The sequence below is a fragment of the Diceros bicornis genome, chromosome 40, assembly GCF_020826845.1.
Source record: "Diceros bicornis minor isolate mBicDic1 chromosome 40, mDicBic1.mat.cur, whole genome shotgun sequence".
Lineage (NCBI taxonomy): Eukaryota > Metazoa > Chordata > Mammalia > Perissodactyla > Rhinocerotidae > Diceros > Diceros bicornis.
Window position 1 is genome coordinate 19,249,859 of NC_080779.1, and position 19,397 is coordinate 19,269,255.

Consider the following 19,397-nt stretch of genomic DNA (forward strand, 5'->3'; position numbering starts at 1 on the left):
GTCTGTAATGAGGAACTGACAAGTGGAAATAAAGAGGAACCAGGATATCTGAGTGTGGTTCCTAAGGGAGTTGAAACAGAATGAGTCATGTTCATACAAAAAGAGAGGGAGGGAGCTTTTCCAAGTTCATTTGCAGTTTCTTGTTTAAGAGGCTAACCAAATGGTGGAGCAAGTGACAGAAATGAGGCAGTTAAAAAGGGGTTGGCTTTAGGAAAGACAAATCATTAAATTAATGAGCTAAATTAAATTGATTTGTGCTCAAAGCGTGAGCCCCGAGTAGAGATAAGCTATAAATCTAAAGCATAGCTGGGAGGTCCTAGAAGTGAAAAGTGAGTTTAGTAAGGTCACAGGATATGAGATCAACTGAGAAATTCAATCACATTTCTCTATGCTAACACTGAATGTGGAAACCAAAATTAAAAACACGATACCATTTACAGTCACCCCAAAGAAAATGAGATGCTTAGGTATAAAATTAACAAAACGTGTAGGATCTGTATGCTGAAAATTATGAAACAACTGTGAAAGAAGTCAAAGAGAACCTAAATAAGTGGACAGACATACCAAGTTCATGGATTGCAGGTCTCAACATAGTAAAGATGTCAGTTCACCTCAAATTGGTCTGTGGGTTTAATGTGATTGCTATCAAGACCTCAACCAGATTTTTGTGTAGACATAAAGCTTCTTCTGAAATTCATTTGGAAAGACACAGGCCTTAGAATAGCTTAAACAATCTTGAAAAAAGAATCAAGTGGGAGAAATCACTGTACCCAATATTTAAGTGTATTTAGGTACAGTGTACAGCTAAAGTGCATATAGCTACAGTAATCAGTACACTGTGGTATTGCCAGGGGATGGAAACATAAATTAGTGGAACAGAGAACTCAGAAATAGACCCCATATGTATGCCACCTGATTTTTGACAAATGTGCAAAAGCAGTTCGATAGAGGAAGGGTAAACTTTTCAGCAAATGGTGCTGGAGCAGGTAGATATCTATAGACAAAAAAATGGATCTCAACCCTAACCTCACACCTTATACAAACACTTAACTCAAAGTGGATTGTGGACTTAAATGTAAAATATAAATCTATAAGATTTTTCAGGAAAAAATAGGAGATAGGGCCAGGCAAAGAGTTTTTAAACTTGATACCAAATGTGTGGTCCATAGTAAAAGTTGATAAGGTGAACCTCATCAAAATCAAAAACTTTTGCTCTGTGAAAGAGCCTATTAAGAGGATGAAAAGACAAGCTACAGGCTTGGAGAAAGTATTTTCAAACCACAGGTCTGACAAAGGACTCATATCTAGAATATATAAACAACTTTCAAAACTCAATAGTGAAAAAAAAATTTTAATCCAATTAGACAATGGGCAAAAGACATGAGAATGTTTTCCATTGAAAAGGCTCTATAGATGGAAAATAAGCAAATGAAAAGATTTTCAATATCATTAACCATTAGGGAAAAGCAAATTAAAACCACAATGAGCTATCTCTATACTCCTATTAAAATGGCTAAAATAAGAAATGGTAATGCCAGCAAATGCTGGCAAGGGTGAGGATAAACTAGATACTCCAGCAGTGCTGGTGGGATGTAAAATGGTACAGGCATTCTGGAAAATAGTTTGGCAATTTCTTATAAAACTAACCCTGCCACTACCGTGCAACCTAGCAATTGGACACTCTTGGGCATTTGTCCCAGAGAAATGAAAACTTACATTCACACAAAAACCTGTACATGATTGTTCATAGCAGCTTTATTTGTAATAGCCTCAGACTGGAAACAACTCAGATTCCTTCAAAAGCTGAGTGACTAAGCAAACTGTGGTGAATTGATACCATAGAATACTACGCAGCAATAAAAGGGAAGGAAACTATTGATAAATGCTACAACTTGGATGAATCTCCAGGGAATTATGCTGAGTGAAAAACCAGTCTCCAAAGATCATATACTGTATAATTCTATTTATATAACATTTCTGAAATTACAAAATTATAGAAATTGAGAACAGATTAGTGATTGTCAGGAGGGTGGTGTGGGGAGGGAGGTAGGTGTGGCTTTAAAAGAGCAACTTGAGGGATCCATGCAATAATGGAACTGTTCAGAATGGGAGAAGATATTTGCAAATCATATATCTTCGAAGGCACCTGTATCCAGAATATATAAAGAACTCTTATAACTCAATAATAAAAAGACAACCCTATTAAGAAATGAGCAAAGAATCTGAATAGACATTTCTCCAAAGAAGATATAAGTAGCCAATAAGCACGTGAAAACATGCTCAACATTCTTAGTCATTAGAGAAATGCAAATCAAAACTACAATGAGATACCACTTCACACCCACCAGGATGGCTTTAACCAAGAAGATAGATAATAACAAATGTTGGCAAGGATGTGAAAAAATTAGAACTGTCATATATTGCTGGTGGGAATGTAGAATGGCATAGCCACTTTGAAAAACAGGTAGTTCCTGTTTTCGTAGTTCCTCAAAAAGTTAAACGTAGAGTTTAACATATGACCAAACTATTCCACTCCTAGGTAGATTCCCGAAAGAATTGAAAACATGTCCACACAGAGACTTCTATGCAAATCTTCATAGCAGCATTATTCATAATAGCCAAACAACAGTGGAAACAACCCAAAATGTCCATCAGTTGATGAATGGATGAACAAAATGTGGTATAGCCATTTAATAGAATATTATTCAGTCATAGAAAGGAGGAATGAAGTACTGATACATGCTACGACATGGGTGCTCACTGAAAGGAGCCACACATGAAAAGGCCACATACTGTATGATCCCATTTATATGGAAGATGTGGAATAGAGAAATCCATAGAGACGGATAAGTGGTTGTCAGGGACTAGGTTGAGGAAGGAATGGGGAGTGACTGCTGATGGACATGGGTTGTTTGGGGGAGGTGATGAAAACATTCTAGAATTAGATTGTAGTGATGGTTGCAAAACTCTTGGATATACGAAAAACCATTGAATTGTACACTTTAAAAGGGTGAATTTTGTGGTGTGTAAAATATATCTCAATAAAGCTGTGAAAGAGGATATTATGTCACTTATTTAATGTTGGTGGACACTTTGCATGTATCCAGTTTTTTTCTTTTACGATGCTTCAGGGAATCTACTTGTGCCTTTGTGTTTATGCCTTAACCTTCCTGATATTTCTGTAAGATGTAGTGTTAGAAGTGGGTTTATCGGTCATAGACAATATATAGTCTTTATTGTGGTGATCAGTGACCGATATAGAGTGGCATTTATTTAGGGTGCTTAGATATTTTGAATGTCTGTAAAAATGAAATTTCATGGTTGGAGGCTGCCAAGATAGTGTTTACAATCCTATATGGAGAAAGAGTTAATAATCCTGGTGCTCTTGTGGGTAGAGGGGAGAGTGTGAGAGATTGGAGAAAGAAAAGAGTGAGCGGGCCAATAAAAGCCCATCAGCTTTTTCCTGCTGTCAGAATTTTCTCTCTGGCTTTGTGGAGAGCTTTTCCTCTTGGGATGAGCTGGACTAATCTCTGTTTTGATTTTGCCCTGTTAGGTGAAGGCATCCTCATCTCCTCGGAGGCTACAGAGCTTCTGGATTTCATAGACAACCAGGGCCAGGTGCACGTGATCCAGAAATACCTTGAGCACCCACTGCTTCTGGAGCCAGGTCATCGCAAGTTTGACATTCGGTAACGCATCAGCGTCTGGAGTTTTTGTTTCGCTAATCTGAAAAAAATGCAGTGGTGTGTGACGGGGACGGCAACATGGAATGTGAGGAAACATTTGACCGTGTTTAATATGTTACCAAAATTGAGCACAGCTGAATGGAACTGAGCGTCTGTACCTAATTTTCTATTTTTCTTTCAGTATTTCTCTTTTCTTTCTAGAAAATGTTACAAAGATTATAGGTTTTCTTTTTTTATATTCTCTTTAATGAAAATGACTTGTGGATCCAAAGAGAAGAGTCTAAATGTATGGGGCTTGCTGATGGAAGAAGCTGAGAGATGTACATAAAACACACAATTCAGACACGACATCATGTGGCCCTGCCAAATATGTCCTCACTTCATTGTTTGTGTCCGACTTCTTAAGGATTTCATTAACACACTTCAGGTTTTTGGATATTAGCTTTCTGGGCAAAGGGCCTGGCATGGAGCTTTCTAAAGCTAAACAGCCCTCACCCCAGCTTGGCCTTGCTCTCCTCTCCTCATCGAGGACTCTTTGTCTCCTTGATACCTTCATATTGACTTGCTGCTTCTTGAACACCAATCTTATGTCAGATCAGCTTCAGGAGGAACAATCTTAAGATTACTGAAAGAGCAGCCATGGCAAGTGGAGGTTTCATAGATTAACCGTAAAAACCAGCCCATTCAGATCTCTTCAAAATGCTTTCTGTATTGAATGGATCGAAGTCTCCTTGTCACTTATGGTGAAGTGTTTTGTTTGCCTCATTATGGTAATAACGCACTATCTTGGCTAACTGTCATGATTTGCCCTGTGTAATTTTAGAACCTGCCTCCTTCCTCTACTAACCCTCCAAAAAGTCAAGGTGTAGGGATGATATATATAATACGGAGAAACTTTGGGTGAATTGAGTGAAATAGTGTTTTTATTGACTTGCAGAAGCTGGGTTTTGGTGGATCATCTGTATAATATCTACCTCTATAGAGAAGGTGTGCTTCGGACTGCTTCAGAACCATATCATGCTGATAATTTCCAAGACAAAACCTGCCATTTGACCAATCACTGCATTCAAAAGGAGTACTCAAAGAACTATGGGAAGTATGAAGAAGGGAACGAAATGTTCTTTGAAGAGTTCAACCAGTACCTAACAAGTGCTTTGAACATTACCCTGGAGAGTAGTATCTTACTACAAATCAAACATATAATAAGGTAACTTAATTGTATCTTGTTTGATTATGAGTCTTGAAGGAGCTTTGGGAGTTTATGTCTTTCAAGGAATTGTTCCATTTAAGTTGTGTAATTTAAGGGCGTTATTTGTAATATTCCTTTATTATCCTTTTAATAGCTATAGGATCTATAATGATGTCACTTCTTTCATTGCTTATATTGGTAATTTATATCTTCTATTTTACTTGGACAGATTGGCTAGAGGATTCTCAATTTTATTAAGCTTTTAAAAAAATCACCTTTGGGCTTTATTGGTTTTCTCTATTGTTTTGTTTTCAATTTCTTTGATTTATGCTCTTTATTATTTCCTTCCCTCTTTTTTTGAGGGAGGGGGTTAATTTGTTCTTCTTTTTCTAGTTTTCTTAAGGTGAAAGGTGAGATCATTGATTTAAGAGAGTTCCTTTTTTTAAAAATATAAGCATTTAGTGCTGTCAGTTTCCCTCTTAAGTACTCATTAACTGCATCACAGATTTTGCAATGTTGTGTTTTCAATTTCATTTTATTAAAATATTTTCTAGTTTCTCTTGTGACTTTTATCTTTGACTCATGTGTTATTTAGAAATTTTTGCTTATTTTCCAAATATTTGAGGTTTTTCCGGATATCTTTACTGATTTCCACTTTAATTCCATTATTGTCAGAGAACATACTTTGTATGGTTTCACATCTTTAAAATTTGTTAAAGTTTGTTTCATGGCCCAGAATATGGCCTGTCTTAGTGAATGTTCCATGTGTACAAAAATAATGTTTATTCCTCTGCAGCTGGGCAGAGTGTTCTACACATGTCAATTAGGTGAAGGTGGTTAGTAATATTTTTCAAGTCTTCTATTTCCTTGTTGATTTTCTGTTCTACTTAATCTGTCCAGTATTGAGAGGAAAACCATCGAAGTCTGCAAGTATAATTATAGATTTGTCTGTGTCTCCTTTTAGTTCTTGCTTCCTGTATTTTGAAGATGTGTTATTAGGTGCATATACGTTTAGAATTGTTATCTCTTCTTGGGGGAATTGATCACTTTATCGTTATGTAATTTCCATCTTTGTCTCTGGTAATATTTCTTATTCTGAAGTCTATTTTGTCTGATATTAGTAGAACACCTTTCTTTTGATCAGTGTTCCCATGGTATGTCTCATTCCATCTCTTTGATTCTATTCTATTCTATGTTCTATTCCATATGTAAAGTGGGTTTTGTTTTTCATTCAGTGTAATAATCTCTCTTTTAATTGGTGTGTTTATATCATTTAAATTTAATGTAGTTATTGATTTGGTTGGATTTATATCCACCATTTTATTATTGGTTGTCCGTTTATCCTCTCTTTTTTCATTTCCTCCTTCCCTGCCTTTTTTGAATTATTTGAATATTTTTTTTAGAGTTCCATTTTAATTTTTCTGTTGAGTGTTTATATCTCTCTTTTTCTTTTTTTAGTGGTTAATCTAGGGATTACAATATACATACCTAATATTTCACAGCCTTCTTGGAGTTAATAATTTACCACTTCAAATAAAATGCAGAAAACTTACAGTTCACTTAAGTCTCCCTTTCTATATTATAGTTGTTGTATGTATTACATCTACATACATTGAAATCTCCAGCCTGTAATGTTATAATTTTTGCTATCAACAGTCATGTATGTATTTTTATACATATGATATATTTTCAGGTTAGATATAAAAAATACAAGACCAAACTATATGCTGTCTATAAGGAGCTCACTTTAAATATAAAAGGAGAAAAAAAATTTTTTTTCCTGTTTACCCAGATATTTACCATATTTACCATTTCTTTGGCTCTTCCTTCAGTCCTGAAGTCCAGGTTTCTCTCTGGTATAATTTCCCCCACTGCATTTTGGTGTGCCTTTGTTATAAATCAGGTGACCATTCATGTGAAGGTCTGTTCCCAGGATCTCCATTCTGTTCCATTGGTCTATTTATGTGCCCTGTCATTACCACCCTGTCATGATGACTGAGACTTTTTTCTTGATGTATTCTTACATAGAGTCTAGCAGAATAATTACAGAGTTTGGAGTCCCATTTCTTCAGGGATTACAGGTGATTAGAATTCTGACACCAGATACACTGAGTATGCTGAAGAAAGAATTCCTATTTTACGCAAAAGATTTCCTGGATATTTGCTGCCCCCCTACTCCCTCCCCCCGACATTGTTCTGTGCAGTTCAGAGAGTATTGCTGCTTTGGTGCTATAAATACTCCTTACAGCTCTCTTGGTTTTTTTTTTTCAGCAGCTAGCCTCCCCCTAACTTCCCACTCCAGCTGAAAAAAGATGTACTGTGTAAAGTCTCTGATGATGAAAAAAACTTCTTTCAAGTGAATTATTCATCTGGAGCTTCCAGCAGATAAAAAATAATATTTAGTTTTGATTTGGCTCTTGGTTTTCCCTTTATGTGTCAGAGCATAACGTTTCTTTCACTTTTTATTCTTTTGTATTGTTGGTTTTTTTCCTGTTTCTTTTTTACCATGAGCATCTATTAAATTTTAAAACTTTCTTAATTGTAATATTTTAAAGGGTATTTTAATTAAAACAAAAATTAAGAGTGTTCTCTCACAGAATAGAGATAAGATATAGGAAAAAAAATGTGATATGTGGTTTGCCAATGCAGGTCGAAAATGAATGGGAGAAGCAATGCTTATTCCAGCTGTTTTCTTTTTCTGTGAGGAAGATCAGCCCTGAAATAACATCCATGCCAATCCTCCTCTTTTTGCTGAGGGAGACTGGCCCAGGGCTAACATCCGTGCCCATCTTCCTCTACTTTATATGGGACGCCGCCACAGTATGTCCTGACAAGCGGTGCGTCGGTGCGCGCCTGGGATCCGAACCCGGGCCACCAGCAGCGGAGCGCACACACTTAACCGCTGCACCACGGGGCCGGCCCCCCAATTGGTTTTTAAATGGCTAACTGTCCAAAATTATTTTTTAAAGTTTGAACATATTTGTGGAAATATTTTCCATTTTGGGAAAAAAGAAAAGGAAATTGATGCTTGGAGTGAGGGGTGGTGGTAGAGGGAGGTCGCAGGGAGCAAGACCCTGGCTCCAAGTTCACGGAGGCCTCAGTTCTGAGTGTTGAGTCAAAACCTATATGGAAGGATACACCGTAGAGTTAGTCACATGGAAACCAGTTCCCCGCATCTTTTTCCTTCTGAATATACAGCTGCATAGAAGGACAGCTATCTCTGGTAACCGTAGAGTCGTCATAACGTATTTTACTTGCTAAGGTAACTATTTTGCCCCAACATTCAGTTCAGGGAAAAATCAGAAAAGATCTTCATGAAGCAGAAATGGCATAGGTTTTCTGGGATGGTTGATTTATTATTCATAAATAATAGATTTATGATTATCATAATTAATGATAAAGTAATAAAATATGCTTGCTCATAGTATTAACATTTCTTAGATATTTCCTGGCTACCAGGAGTTATGCCAAGTTCCTTATGTAATTATCTTGTTGAACCTTCTCAGCACTAGGAGTAGGTATTATTTTTACCCCAGCTTTATGGGTAAGGAAATCAGTACTTGGCTCAGAGAAGTTAAAAACCTTGTCTGAGATTCTGACCTCGGCAGCTGGACCTCAGACCTCATGTACTTATTCATTATGTTTCTGAGATTCATTTTCATCTGCTTTTCTGTGTCACTAAAATCTTCTAATTTTTTCACACAGTAGTTGGTGTTAGCAATTCTATTCTATACTTCAGTATTCAGATTCTGTATATATAGCTCTAAATCTTTTGATTATTAATAATTTGGCATTAGGACTGAGCTAGTAAAAGAAATGAATGAGGCCAGCATTCTTTTTGCAAAGTCTGCTCTTCACCGGATGGTGGTCCCTTTCTTTTATGTGGCAAAAATACCTGAAAGTGTTTTCTTTGTTACAAATAACTGTGGCAGCAGCCCTCCTGTTGGAGGAATCCACACGCACCTCTGCAACCACAGTGACTTAGCGCTGTGCTGGGAAAGCAGCCTCTACCTGGAAGAACGTGAGTGGTCGCAGAGTTTTCTAACAAATTGCTTGATAAGTAGCATCATCTTGAATAATCTATTGGTAATAAATTTAAAAGAGAGAATTAAGTCAACGCCAATTTTTATCCATACATTTGATATGAAACCATCCAAGCACATCTCCTGTGTTCCCTCTCCCTCAATCACCCCATTCTCAGCGAGCTCTCTCTCTCTGCCCCACAGAAGCTGCCTCATGAGCGTGGAGCCCGCCATCAGCACCAGGCACCTCCCTTACCAGAGCTTCCAGCTCTTTGGCTTCGACTTCATGGTGGACGAGGAGCTGAAGGTCTGGCTCATCGAGGTCAACGGTGCCCCTGCTTGTGCTCAGTAAGCGTGAACACGATTGTGTTTAACAAGTGGGAAGTTGATTCCGAGGTTGGAGTAGCCTGTCTTGGCCAGGTGCTGAGCTCCCGTGACTGACGTGTTTAGCCTGCTGTCGGGGAGGGTGTAACAGCGGTGGGAGGGTCCTGGCTGGCGGGGGGCTTTGCTGAGTCATTTCCTTTCCCGTTTCCCCATGTGTGTTGAGCGGTAAGTCTGTGCTCAGGTGGGTGGTAGTTGCCGTGAGAGTTTCAAACAAAGCCAATAACTGCCACAGGGAGACCCTCTTGTGACAAGTTGAGTGAGCAGGGTCCTGTGAGTGGGGAGGACAGTGATGACCAAGAAGTTTGGGGCTCCCCAGGCGGGAAGTGGTCTGAGGAGGCCTTGTCGACACAGTGGAGCTGGAACTGGGATGTAACAGAAGAGCATCACTTGTGCCGAGGGGAGGGAGAGCCTTCAGAAAGGGGACACAGCATCCAGCGGGACCTTCGTCTGTGCCAGGCTCTATGGCGGATGCACAGAACCTGCCCTCGGGGAGCTTCTGTTCCTCCTGGGGAGAAGCCTGGCTGCAGTGTGGGGTTAGTGTCATGGAGTAAGGAGATGAAGGTGAAGAGGTCAGTTGGGACTGCACGGTAGAAGGCCTTCAGTGTGAGGCAAAGGCATTCAGACTTAATCCTCAAAGGCCGTTGGTTCTTCTGAAGATGCACTTTCCTCATGTCAGGACCCTTTCATGGTTCCCCACGTCCACGTCTTGGAGAAATTGAGGTGATTTTCCAAAGGTTAAGGAGAGAGTCCTGTACCTACAAGGGGCAGTGTTAACACGCAAGTCGTTCTTTCATTAGGAGCCAGGCCTTTGTCCCCTGCTTGGTGGCTGTGACACGGCAGGTGTGATTCTGTCTCATTCGTCAGGCCCCAGTACTCTTTTTTTTTTTTTTTTTGTGAGGAAGATCAGCCCTGAGCTAACATCCATGCCAATCCTCCTCTTTTTGCTGAGGAAGACCGACTCTGAGCTAACATCTATTGCAAATCCTCCTCCTTTTTCTCCCCAAAGCCCCAGTAGATAGTTGTATGTCATAGTTGCACATCCTTCTAGTTACTGTATGTGGGACGCGGCCTCAGCATGGCCAGAGAAGCGGTGCGCCGGTGCACACCCGGGATCCGAACCCGGGCTGCCAGTAGCAGAACGTGCGTACTTTACCACTAAGCCACGGGGCCGGCCCCAGCCCCCAGTACTCTTTAGCTGCCCCCCAACCCGCCAGGCCTCGGGCTAGGCCCTGGGTCACAGTCGTGAGCAAAGACACACAGGCCCTGCCCTTAGTAGAGAGAGACTATGGGCAAGCAAAGGACTAGACAAATATAGATTAAAAACTGGGACAAGCGCTTTAATAAAGGATGTTAAAAGGTAATATAATTGAGCAGAAGGCCCCCATTGGGAGGTGATGTTTGGCACTGAGATTTGGAGGAGGAAGGAGAGGTAAGTAGGCTAAGGGTGGAGGAGAGCAGAATGTTCACATCTTCCCTTCACCACATCCACAGTGGGCTGCCCGTTTCCTCCTGTCCTGCCTAGCACAAGTTCATCCTCCATCGTGCTCCAGACCCTGTCCCCTCCCTCCCCTCCCTTCCCTGTCCTCTCGCCTTCCTCATCGACAGTGTCACCCTTTCTCCCTCACTGCTGCATAGATCCCTGCTATCAGCGTGTGCGTGCACAGCAGATTTTCCCAGCTATTAAAAAAAAAAAAGCTCTCCCTGGGGCCGGCCCAGTGGCTTAGCGGTTAAGTGCGTGCGCTCCGGTGCTGGCGGCCCGGGTTCGGATCCTGGGCGGGCACCGACGCACTGCTTCTCCGGCCATGATGAGGTCGCGTCCCACATACAGCAACTAGAAGGCTGTGCAACTATGACATACAACCACCTACTGGGGCTTTGGGGGAAAAAAATAAAATAAATAAAAAAAAAAATTTTAAAAAAAAGAGTGTTTAAAAAAAAAAAGCTCTCCCTGATGTCACTTCTTGCTCCAGTGACCACTCCCTCTCCCTGCTCCCTTCACAGCCAAACTTCTAGAAAGCAGTGTCTGTGTGCCAGGCCATTCCAGCCTGACTTCCAGCCCAAGCGCCCCACAGAAACGAAGGTCCCCTGCCAAGCCCAGTGGCCCCTTATAGTCCTTACTTCCCCGGACCTCTCAGCTACATTTGAGGCAGCTGGCCACACCTTGCCGAGGCTCTTTGCGTGGCTTCGGGCGCACTCTGTATGGGAAGGTTTGACCGAGGAGGTGTGGGCAAGATTGGCCTCTTGTTCCTCATCAGCTGACCTGAGTCAGTACCTTAGCCCTGGGTATTCGTCTTCTCTCTCTGCTGCACTTTCCCTGTATGTGATCTTATTCAACTTCATGATTTTAAAAACACCAAATTACATCATAGCCCAGAGTTCCAGACAGGTGTCTGCATCTGCCTTCCCGGCATCTTGCAATGATGTGTGATAGGCACCCCCTCCCCCCAGGGTGGCCCATCTCAGTGACTGTTCACTCCCCTCCCCCTAGAGCCTAAGCTGAAAGCCTGACAGAGATCCTGCCTCCCCTTTCATTACCCTCACATTCTGCCCATCAGGGCCTTGTCAGTTCTGCCTCCAGCCTCGTCAGTCCTCTGCCCGCCTCTCTCACTGCCCTCGCTCTCCCAGGTTATCCTCGATTGTTCTGGAGGATTTCGCAAAGAGCCTCCTCACTGGGATCTCCACTTCTGCTTTTGCCCCAATAAAATCCACTGTCCCCAGAGCAGCCAGAGTGATAAAATGGAAACCAGGCCATGCTGTTCTCTAGACTTTCCATTGCTCCTGGGATAAAAGCCAGACCCCTCCCTCTGCCTGCAAAGCCACTGCCTCACCTGCCTCTCCAGCCTCACCCCAAGCCACCATTTCCCTGCTGGCTCTTGTCTGCTGTGGGGCCTTTGTGCTTGCTCCTTCGTCTGTGTGGAACCCCTGCAACACACACACCAATCTCATCAAGGCTGCCTCCTTCTCTACCAAAATGGCGTCTCAAGGAGGCCTTCCCTGAGCAATCCTATCTCTGATTTCTCCAGCCAGAGCCTAGTGGTTTCCTTCATTACACTAATTGCCATCAAATTAACCAGTTTTTGTTTTCTTTCCAGAACATATGCAACGTGTGAGGGCAGTAGCCTTGTTTCTCTTGTTCTCCTCTGAGTCCCAGTGCCTGGCAGTGTGTCTGGCACATCGTACTCTGTAAATATTAGTTGAATAAAGAGTGTGTTCATGGTCAACACTTTTACTCACTTGATTCAGTAATTGCTTAGGTTTTATTTAAGTAGAGATGTCTTTATATCTTCCTTCTGTTCCCTAATGACTTTGGTGCTTAAATGCATAAGATGTATTTATCATTAAGGCGTATCCTTATATCAACCAGGATGGGGTTTCAGGGAGCAGGGAGGTTCTGTCTGCTTACTGTAAAGAGCTTTGAGAATGTTTAAAAGTGGTTTAAATGTCATGGTATGCATATTAAAGACAAGGATGCCATCACGTCTCGACAGTGGACCAAGGACCAGAATATAAAATGCAGTCAGCATGCAAGTATACGATGTGAGAAAGGAATAAAACAATCCCACTATCCTGTGGGGGGAAAGTGATTCTGTTTCACTTTATTCCTGAAACACATTCGGATGTTAACTAAGCATTTTTCTCCAGGGTAGCTCTTTGATTCTAAGTGCCAGTCCTAGGTCAAGATACAGGTTATCTGGTGTAGTTTCTTATAAGATTAAACATTTTCAATAGAGTTTGGACCCTTTATTTACCATCGGCCCTAAGGGCTTTGGCCCAAGGGTGGACCCCCACTCTTTGTACTGGAAAAGGTGGATCTGCCTGTTTTTTCCATAGAAGGCTTGAAGGGTACCCAGTTAGAGGAGAGAGTGAAGAAACAGCAACTTCTCCTTAGTTCAGTCGGAGTGTTGAGTAGTGGCTTTCACTTCTTTCCTTTCATGCGCCTGGTGGATGCTCACTGTTTCACTGAAGTGCTTTGTAAGGTCAGGTGATGCAGGAGCCTGAGGGAGGCCTCTGATGATAGAACCCTACGATCGTGCATCAGTGTTCACAGTCTTCTTTGGGCTCCTTCCCACTGGCTCCCACACAACCACTCAACGTCTGTTGGATTCCTTCTGTGCTCAGAGTCCTCACGAGAGCAGTGAGGTCTAGGGGAGTGGTGGGTTTAGGGACACGTAAAGATGCATGTCCTCAAGGAAGTCCACTGGAGGAGGGAGACAGGCACTGCCCAATTAATGTATGAATCATATTGTGTTACAAGTGCTGTAATAACAAATAAACAGATTCTATCTTTTAGGTGCATGATTTTGAGTGGGGAGAGCTCCTGGGGCGGGGGGCTTACAGTGAGGTAGCCTGGAAAGCCACGGGGGACCTGGGCCAGACTGAGAGGCACAAGGCAGATGGGTCTCATGATTTACTCATTTTGTTATATGAAAATGAGCAGGATGTCAAAAGGCGTACTATTGCCTGCATATGGTGTGCCTCCTACACCAGAAATACCTGGGATGTGAGTTGACTTGACCATGCAAGCTGCTCTGCGTCCTCTCCTCCTCCCCAGCATTCCCTTTGGAAAGTGCCTTCCTGAGGTTGTTAGTAACAAGCATCATGAAACACTGGATATGGCATATTTTGACAGTTTGTGGCTCTCGGTGACTTGCCGAGTCCCGAGTTTAATAACCGCCGTCACTCCCCTGCGGGCCTCCTTGTCAGAAGTGGGAGGTTGAGTGGTTTGGCCTGTTTATCGAAAACAGGACTTGATTTGTGTACACAGAAGAGACAGGGGCTGTGGGATCGGGGAGAGGGGAGAGGGAAGGAGCAGATGTCTAGTGGGGAGACGAACGTCAGCCAGCAGTTAGGACTTCCCGGGACAGATAATGGAAGCTTTTCATGGGCTTTCTTCCCAGACAGCCTTCCAAGAGGCTGGAACTTGGAAGTACCCGCCCCAACAGCAGTGAAAAGGGACAAGGGTGGGAGAAAAGGTTCTATGGTGGGGCGGATGATAGCAGGGATTTGCCATTGCATGAGGAGGGATGGGAATTAGATTGTGAGGATTTCCTACCTGGTGGAGATTGGAATATAGCATCTTCTGGAGATCAATCAGGAGAGTAAAGACCTCTGTCTCTCTAGGTCGGGCTGGCCTGGACTCCTGCCCTTGGCTCCAGCCTCCTGGATTCCAAATGTGTCTTGAGTGAGTCGAGTGGGTGGGCACATCTGGCCCAGAGCATCATCTCAGATGTGGGTTTTCTCTTTGGACTACACGTCTTGGGTTTTCCTTGCATTAGAGTCAGTCCTGAGAGAGCTGGCTCTAGGGCCTCATGTGCTGCCACATGAAATGGGCAGAAATCCTATAGGGGATAAGTAGTCATGGGAGATAGAGGGCCCCATTGCGACTCTGAAGAGACTGGATAGGAAGTTTTCCTCCTCAGCTTTTCTGCTTTGGTGGTTCCAGTGCCTCTGGATGAAGTCTAGACTCCTGAACATGGCATCAGGGCCCTACGTGGTCTGGCCCCTGCCTTGTCCCAGCCTCACACTGCACTTATCCACTGCGCCAGATACCCTGAGTTCGCTCTCCTTGGTGCATGCTAGCTACTCCTTCCATCTGTGCTGCCCCTCGGATTCCCCCCCACCTCCAACTCACCCTCTCCCCTGCCTCTTCCCCTTCCCCTCCCTCCCTTGTTCTTTCTTTCTGTGTCCGTCCCCCCTCCCTTCATCCTCTTTTCTACCCTGTCATCCATTCTCTGTCTGACTTCACTCATTCTCCAGGTCTCAGCTTAGCTGTCACTCCTGGTGTGTCTTTCCTAAGGTCCCCTCTGGTGCTTTCCCTGGGGAGTGCCTGCCCCTCCGTTTATACCCACCACAGACAGACAAGATGGCTCTTATCCTCTATTGGAATTGTCTGTCTTCCCTGCAATTCAATTCAGAGCAGGAGTTGCCTGTCTGTTCACCTGCGAGACCTTCAGGGAATATTTGTTAAGGGGATGCTTTATCTTCATTCAGTGCCTCCTGCAGTGTGGAAGTGGAAACCAGTTTTGTAAATGCGGTTGTGAGATGGAATTTCTAGGGCAGATCCCGGCGAAAAAAACTTTGATTTTTTTTGCTTGCACTTTGATGAACATCCTCAACAATATTCTTTTAAACCCATTTCAGGAAGCTTTATGCAGAACTGTGCCAGGGCATTGTGGACATAGCCATATCCAGTGTCTTTCCGCCGCCAGACACGGAGCAGCAGCCGACCCAGCCAGCTGCGTTCATCAAGCTGTGACTGAGGGAGGCGTGCAGAGCTGGAGCCTGCTCCAGGGGAAGGTGAAATGTCTGGATTGCTAGTTATCAAGCCAAAACAGGAGAGAGAGGTAACTCGCAAAGATGTGAGGGAAGAGAGAGCATCAGAAGAAAAAGCGGCTTCCCCGAAGAATGGTTGCTCAGAGTTCCCAGGTGGAGCTCTCAACCCTGCTCTTGAGATCTGAAAACTGCAATGATGTGGCCTCCTGAAAAGGAGGGGGAGCAAATATTCTGTGGGGAAAAAAACAGGGGTTTGATTACTTTATGTTCTCATCCTTTAAAAAATCTGCTATTTATCCTAAGGCAGCGTTGTGAGCAGCGCCTCTCCTCCGAGGATTGCAGACCGTTGGACCTTTGGTTGGTGTCTTTCCACCTGCTGCAGCCTTAGTGCCTTAGCTCTGTGCCCAGCTGCAACCCTTCTGTCTGGACAAGGATTGGACGTGAGAGCATTTGGGAGGTTGCCAATGTGTTCCCTGCTCGTCCCCCTCCATGACGCTCTGCCCCACGAAAATCTGGACAGCGTGCACCAACAGTCCTTGGTTTTGTGCCGTGCACCACCTCGCAGCAAACGGGATTTTCCTCATCACGTTCCTGATGGCATTGGGTCAAGCACCTGTCAGGGTTGCTGTGGGCTGGACACCTAAACAGCAAACGCTGCTCTCAGTCTGCTCTCTGCATGTTTCAGAAACCAAGCAGCAGGTCTGCTGCAAACCCGTAAGCATCAAATAAGCATGAGAGAGAAAAAACACGATGTCTTGCTTTACTTAATAGTTGGGTGTGATGGGTCTTTGAAATATGATGATTCTCAGTTATCTTTGTTTTAACCAGAATTCTATGTGCACTTTTGCAAAGTTCCCTTTTCTTCACTTTTTGTTTTTGTTTCTGTTTTAACTTTTGTAAAAACCCCTCTAGGGGTCAGGAGAAGGCAGAAGTCCACTGCCCCCCACCCAGGTGGCACTGCCCCAGACACAGGGAGCTTTCCCCCAGTTTGTTCTCCTTGCTCTCCAAGCACCTTCTGCAGGAGCTGGAAGGGCAGGTTTTGTTCCAGGGAGGATTCCTGTGCCTCTCGACATCAGGGAGAGGCTCTGAATGTGTATGTCTCGCGTGAATGGGAGAGTCTCCTAAAACGGGAAGGAGGTGATTTCAGAGCACCACACAGCATCTTGTAAGTCAACAAATGTGCCGCGTTAGGTGTAGTTTCCACTTACTGGATTGACGAATATTCTATAGACTTTTCAGGAGGCCACATTACTAGCAGTGGGAAGAATAAGATGCCATTTGTGTTCAGTGTGAGCTGAGTGAACAGGCCCAGAGTATACTGGGAACAACAGCCAAACCACTGAAAAGGCACCCTTCTCCCCAGAACGTGCTGTGTTCTTCCTTCGTGCATATGTGTGCTCCATTATTCATTTCTACTTGGCACAAGTAAACAGTTCTGCAGTCAGGGGATACTTCTTTAAAAAGAGAAGAAAAAGCAACACCTCCTCAAACATGATGAGATGTGGGAGCTTACAGGGAAAAAAAGGAATAATGATGAAAATTATTTAATAGATGCAGCAATGGGTGTAGGATGTGAAAGTATTATGTCAGGGTGAAGTGGAGAAAGTCCAACTGGGTTGGCTCTCATGAGAATTTGGAATTAAAAATAAAAGTCTTGGTGGTTACACAGAATACAGAAAACGAAGTTTGCGTCCAGAGCAAAATAAAACAGTCAGGGGTAAAAGTCGCTCCTGGAGGCCCCACACAGCTGATGGGTTAGTGTTTGGGGACTTCTGAGCAGATCATGGGAAGATGCACACCCATCTAGAAAGTGTAGGGCACTGGGTCCTTGGAAAGTCTGGTGATGGGGAAAGCATGGAGGTTTTGTAGTATTATCACATGCGAACGCAGACTTGTAATGATCTTTTGGACCTAAATTACAGGGACATTGGAGAGTTTTTCAGCTCTCAGTGACAGAGCTAAGAATTCAGATGTTAGGAAGATTGTGGATCTTGATGGATTTCCTAAGAATCCTGAATTAATAGTATAAATATGAGGGAAGTAAGGCTTTAAAAAAAAAAGTTATGCTTCATTCCTCACATGGTTTAAATAAGTATTTTATGCATTTATTTCTGATCAGGTGGGATGGTTGGCTCAGAACTGTTCCGTACCCTTCCATGAAACTCTTGGCACAGAAGGTCATGCCTCGCTCTGCAGTCAGTCTTCATACGTGTAGTCTTTGTCTGTGTCACCGGTGGCTGGGGAGGAGGTGTTACTCATTCGTAGATGCTGATTCCAACCATGGCTCTGTCGTGTGGCTGCACGGTGTCAGATGGGCCTGTTCAGCTGTCTGTGCCTTAGTTTCTTACCTCAAGGAAGAGTTCGTTGCCTGACCCAGAGACTACCTCAAGGGCTTTTAGTGAGGACACATGACATTAGGAAGACTCAAGAACCTTTAGTACCAAGGTTCTCAAAGATGACTATATGCTGGAATCACTTGGGAAGCTTTTTAAAAATGTTGGTGTCCACACCTTCCCCCCTCCCCTACCCCTGACAATTAAATCAGGACCTCAGGCATCAGTGTGCTTTGAGATGCTTTGAACCATTGCTTGAGAAGGAAGGACAAACACATTATTACCTTGGAAGAATCAGATGAGGCCCAGGGCTTTAAAAAAAATTCCTTTTGGAAGAACAGGCATTTAAGAATGACCAGGTGTTGACATATGTGTTCATGATACAAGCATGTGCTACTGCAGCAGGTTCTCTCTTTGCTTCTCGTCACAGCATTTGAAAACTCAAAATGCCTTCAGCTACGCAAACAGTTTATGAAGCCTTGACAACAAATGTAAACAGCCATGAATTTATAAATCTGCTAAATATGCGTTAAGGTTATTTATTAATTATTGAGAGAAAAGCTCCTTCCCTCACACTTAACTCCTGTGTAATTATAAACTCCAATTTATCCAGAACATTTAAGTGCCTCAGTGTATGGCCCAGTGGAGCGGGTGCTGGCATACTTACCAGCTGACGTGATGTTTCTCTAGGCCTCGGGATGATTGTCACCGACTCGAAGTATCTGGTAGTGCTGGAAACATATGAGATCCTCAGAACCCGCAGACGGCAGTGAAGCTACCAAGTGTGTTTTCATGGACAGTTGAGGCTGTGTCAGGCAAGGGTGGATCCAGCCCTGTTGTGGGTGTGGTGGGGGGACTCTACTAGAGAAGACAAGTGCCAGAGTGGTCCCCTGCATCATGTGGGTGCTGTAGAGAAAATTCAGTGATACACTGGTCTCTGATCCTGGGCACAGAATCTGTACCTAAGAAGAAATGAATTCTGAAATAAGGCAATTTTATGAATGTTTAAAATGCCTGGAGCATTAAAGTAAAGTAATGATATTTCAAATGTTTTTGTCCCATTTGGTTCTATCATATTATGGGTGTTGACTGTCCAAGGATATCTCTGGTTATTTGAATCCATGATTCTATTAGCCAGAGGTAGGCAGACTTTTTCTGTAAAGGGCCAGATAGTAAATATTCTAGGCTTTATAAGCCATACCGGGTCTCTGTTGCATAGTCTTCCTTATCTTTTCCCCAATTCTTACAAAATATAAAAAACATTCTTAGCTCATAGGCCTGCCAAAAACAGGCCAGATACGGCTGTCATTTGCTGACCCCAGCATGTTACTCAATACATAAGCCAACAGATTGTTCTTCAAAACTGTGATGAGCCTCTCCAGGGTGAAGCATTGAAACAATTTCGGCTGCCAACATCCAGTCCATCATTTCCTACATGTCTTGGCCATTGTCTGAATCATGATGTAAATTGTGAGGTGAGACCCATGGTTGTGAAGGAGTTATGTGTGCT

At 43.2% G+C, this 19,397-nt stretch overlaps 1 protein-coding gene across 1 annotated transcript in view; it reads left to right on the forward strand.

The window, feature by feature from the left end:
- Positions 1-18,935, forward strand: part of TTL (tubulin tyrosine ligase) — a 31,942-nt gene extending 13,007 nt beyond the window's left edge. Inside the window, exons 4-7 of the mRNA XM_058534621.1 lie at positions 3,554-3,689; positions 4,624-4,893; positions 9,102-9,245; positions 15,423-18,935. Coding sequence (XP_058390604.1) covers positions 3,554-3,689; positions 4,624-4,893; positions 9,102-9,245; positions 15,423-15,537 — 665 coding nt within the window. The 3' untranslated portion in view covers positions 15,538-18,935. The remainder of the gene's footprint in view (positions 1-3,553; positions 3,690-4,623; positions 4,894-9,101; positions 9,246-15,422) is intronic.
- Positions 18,936-19,397: the final 462 nt, after the last annotated feature.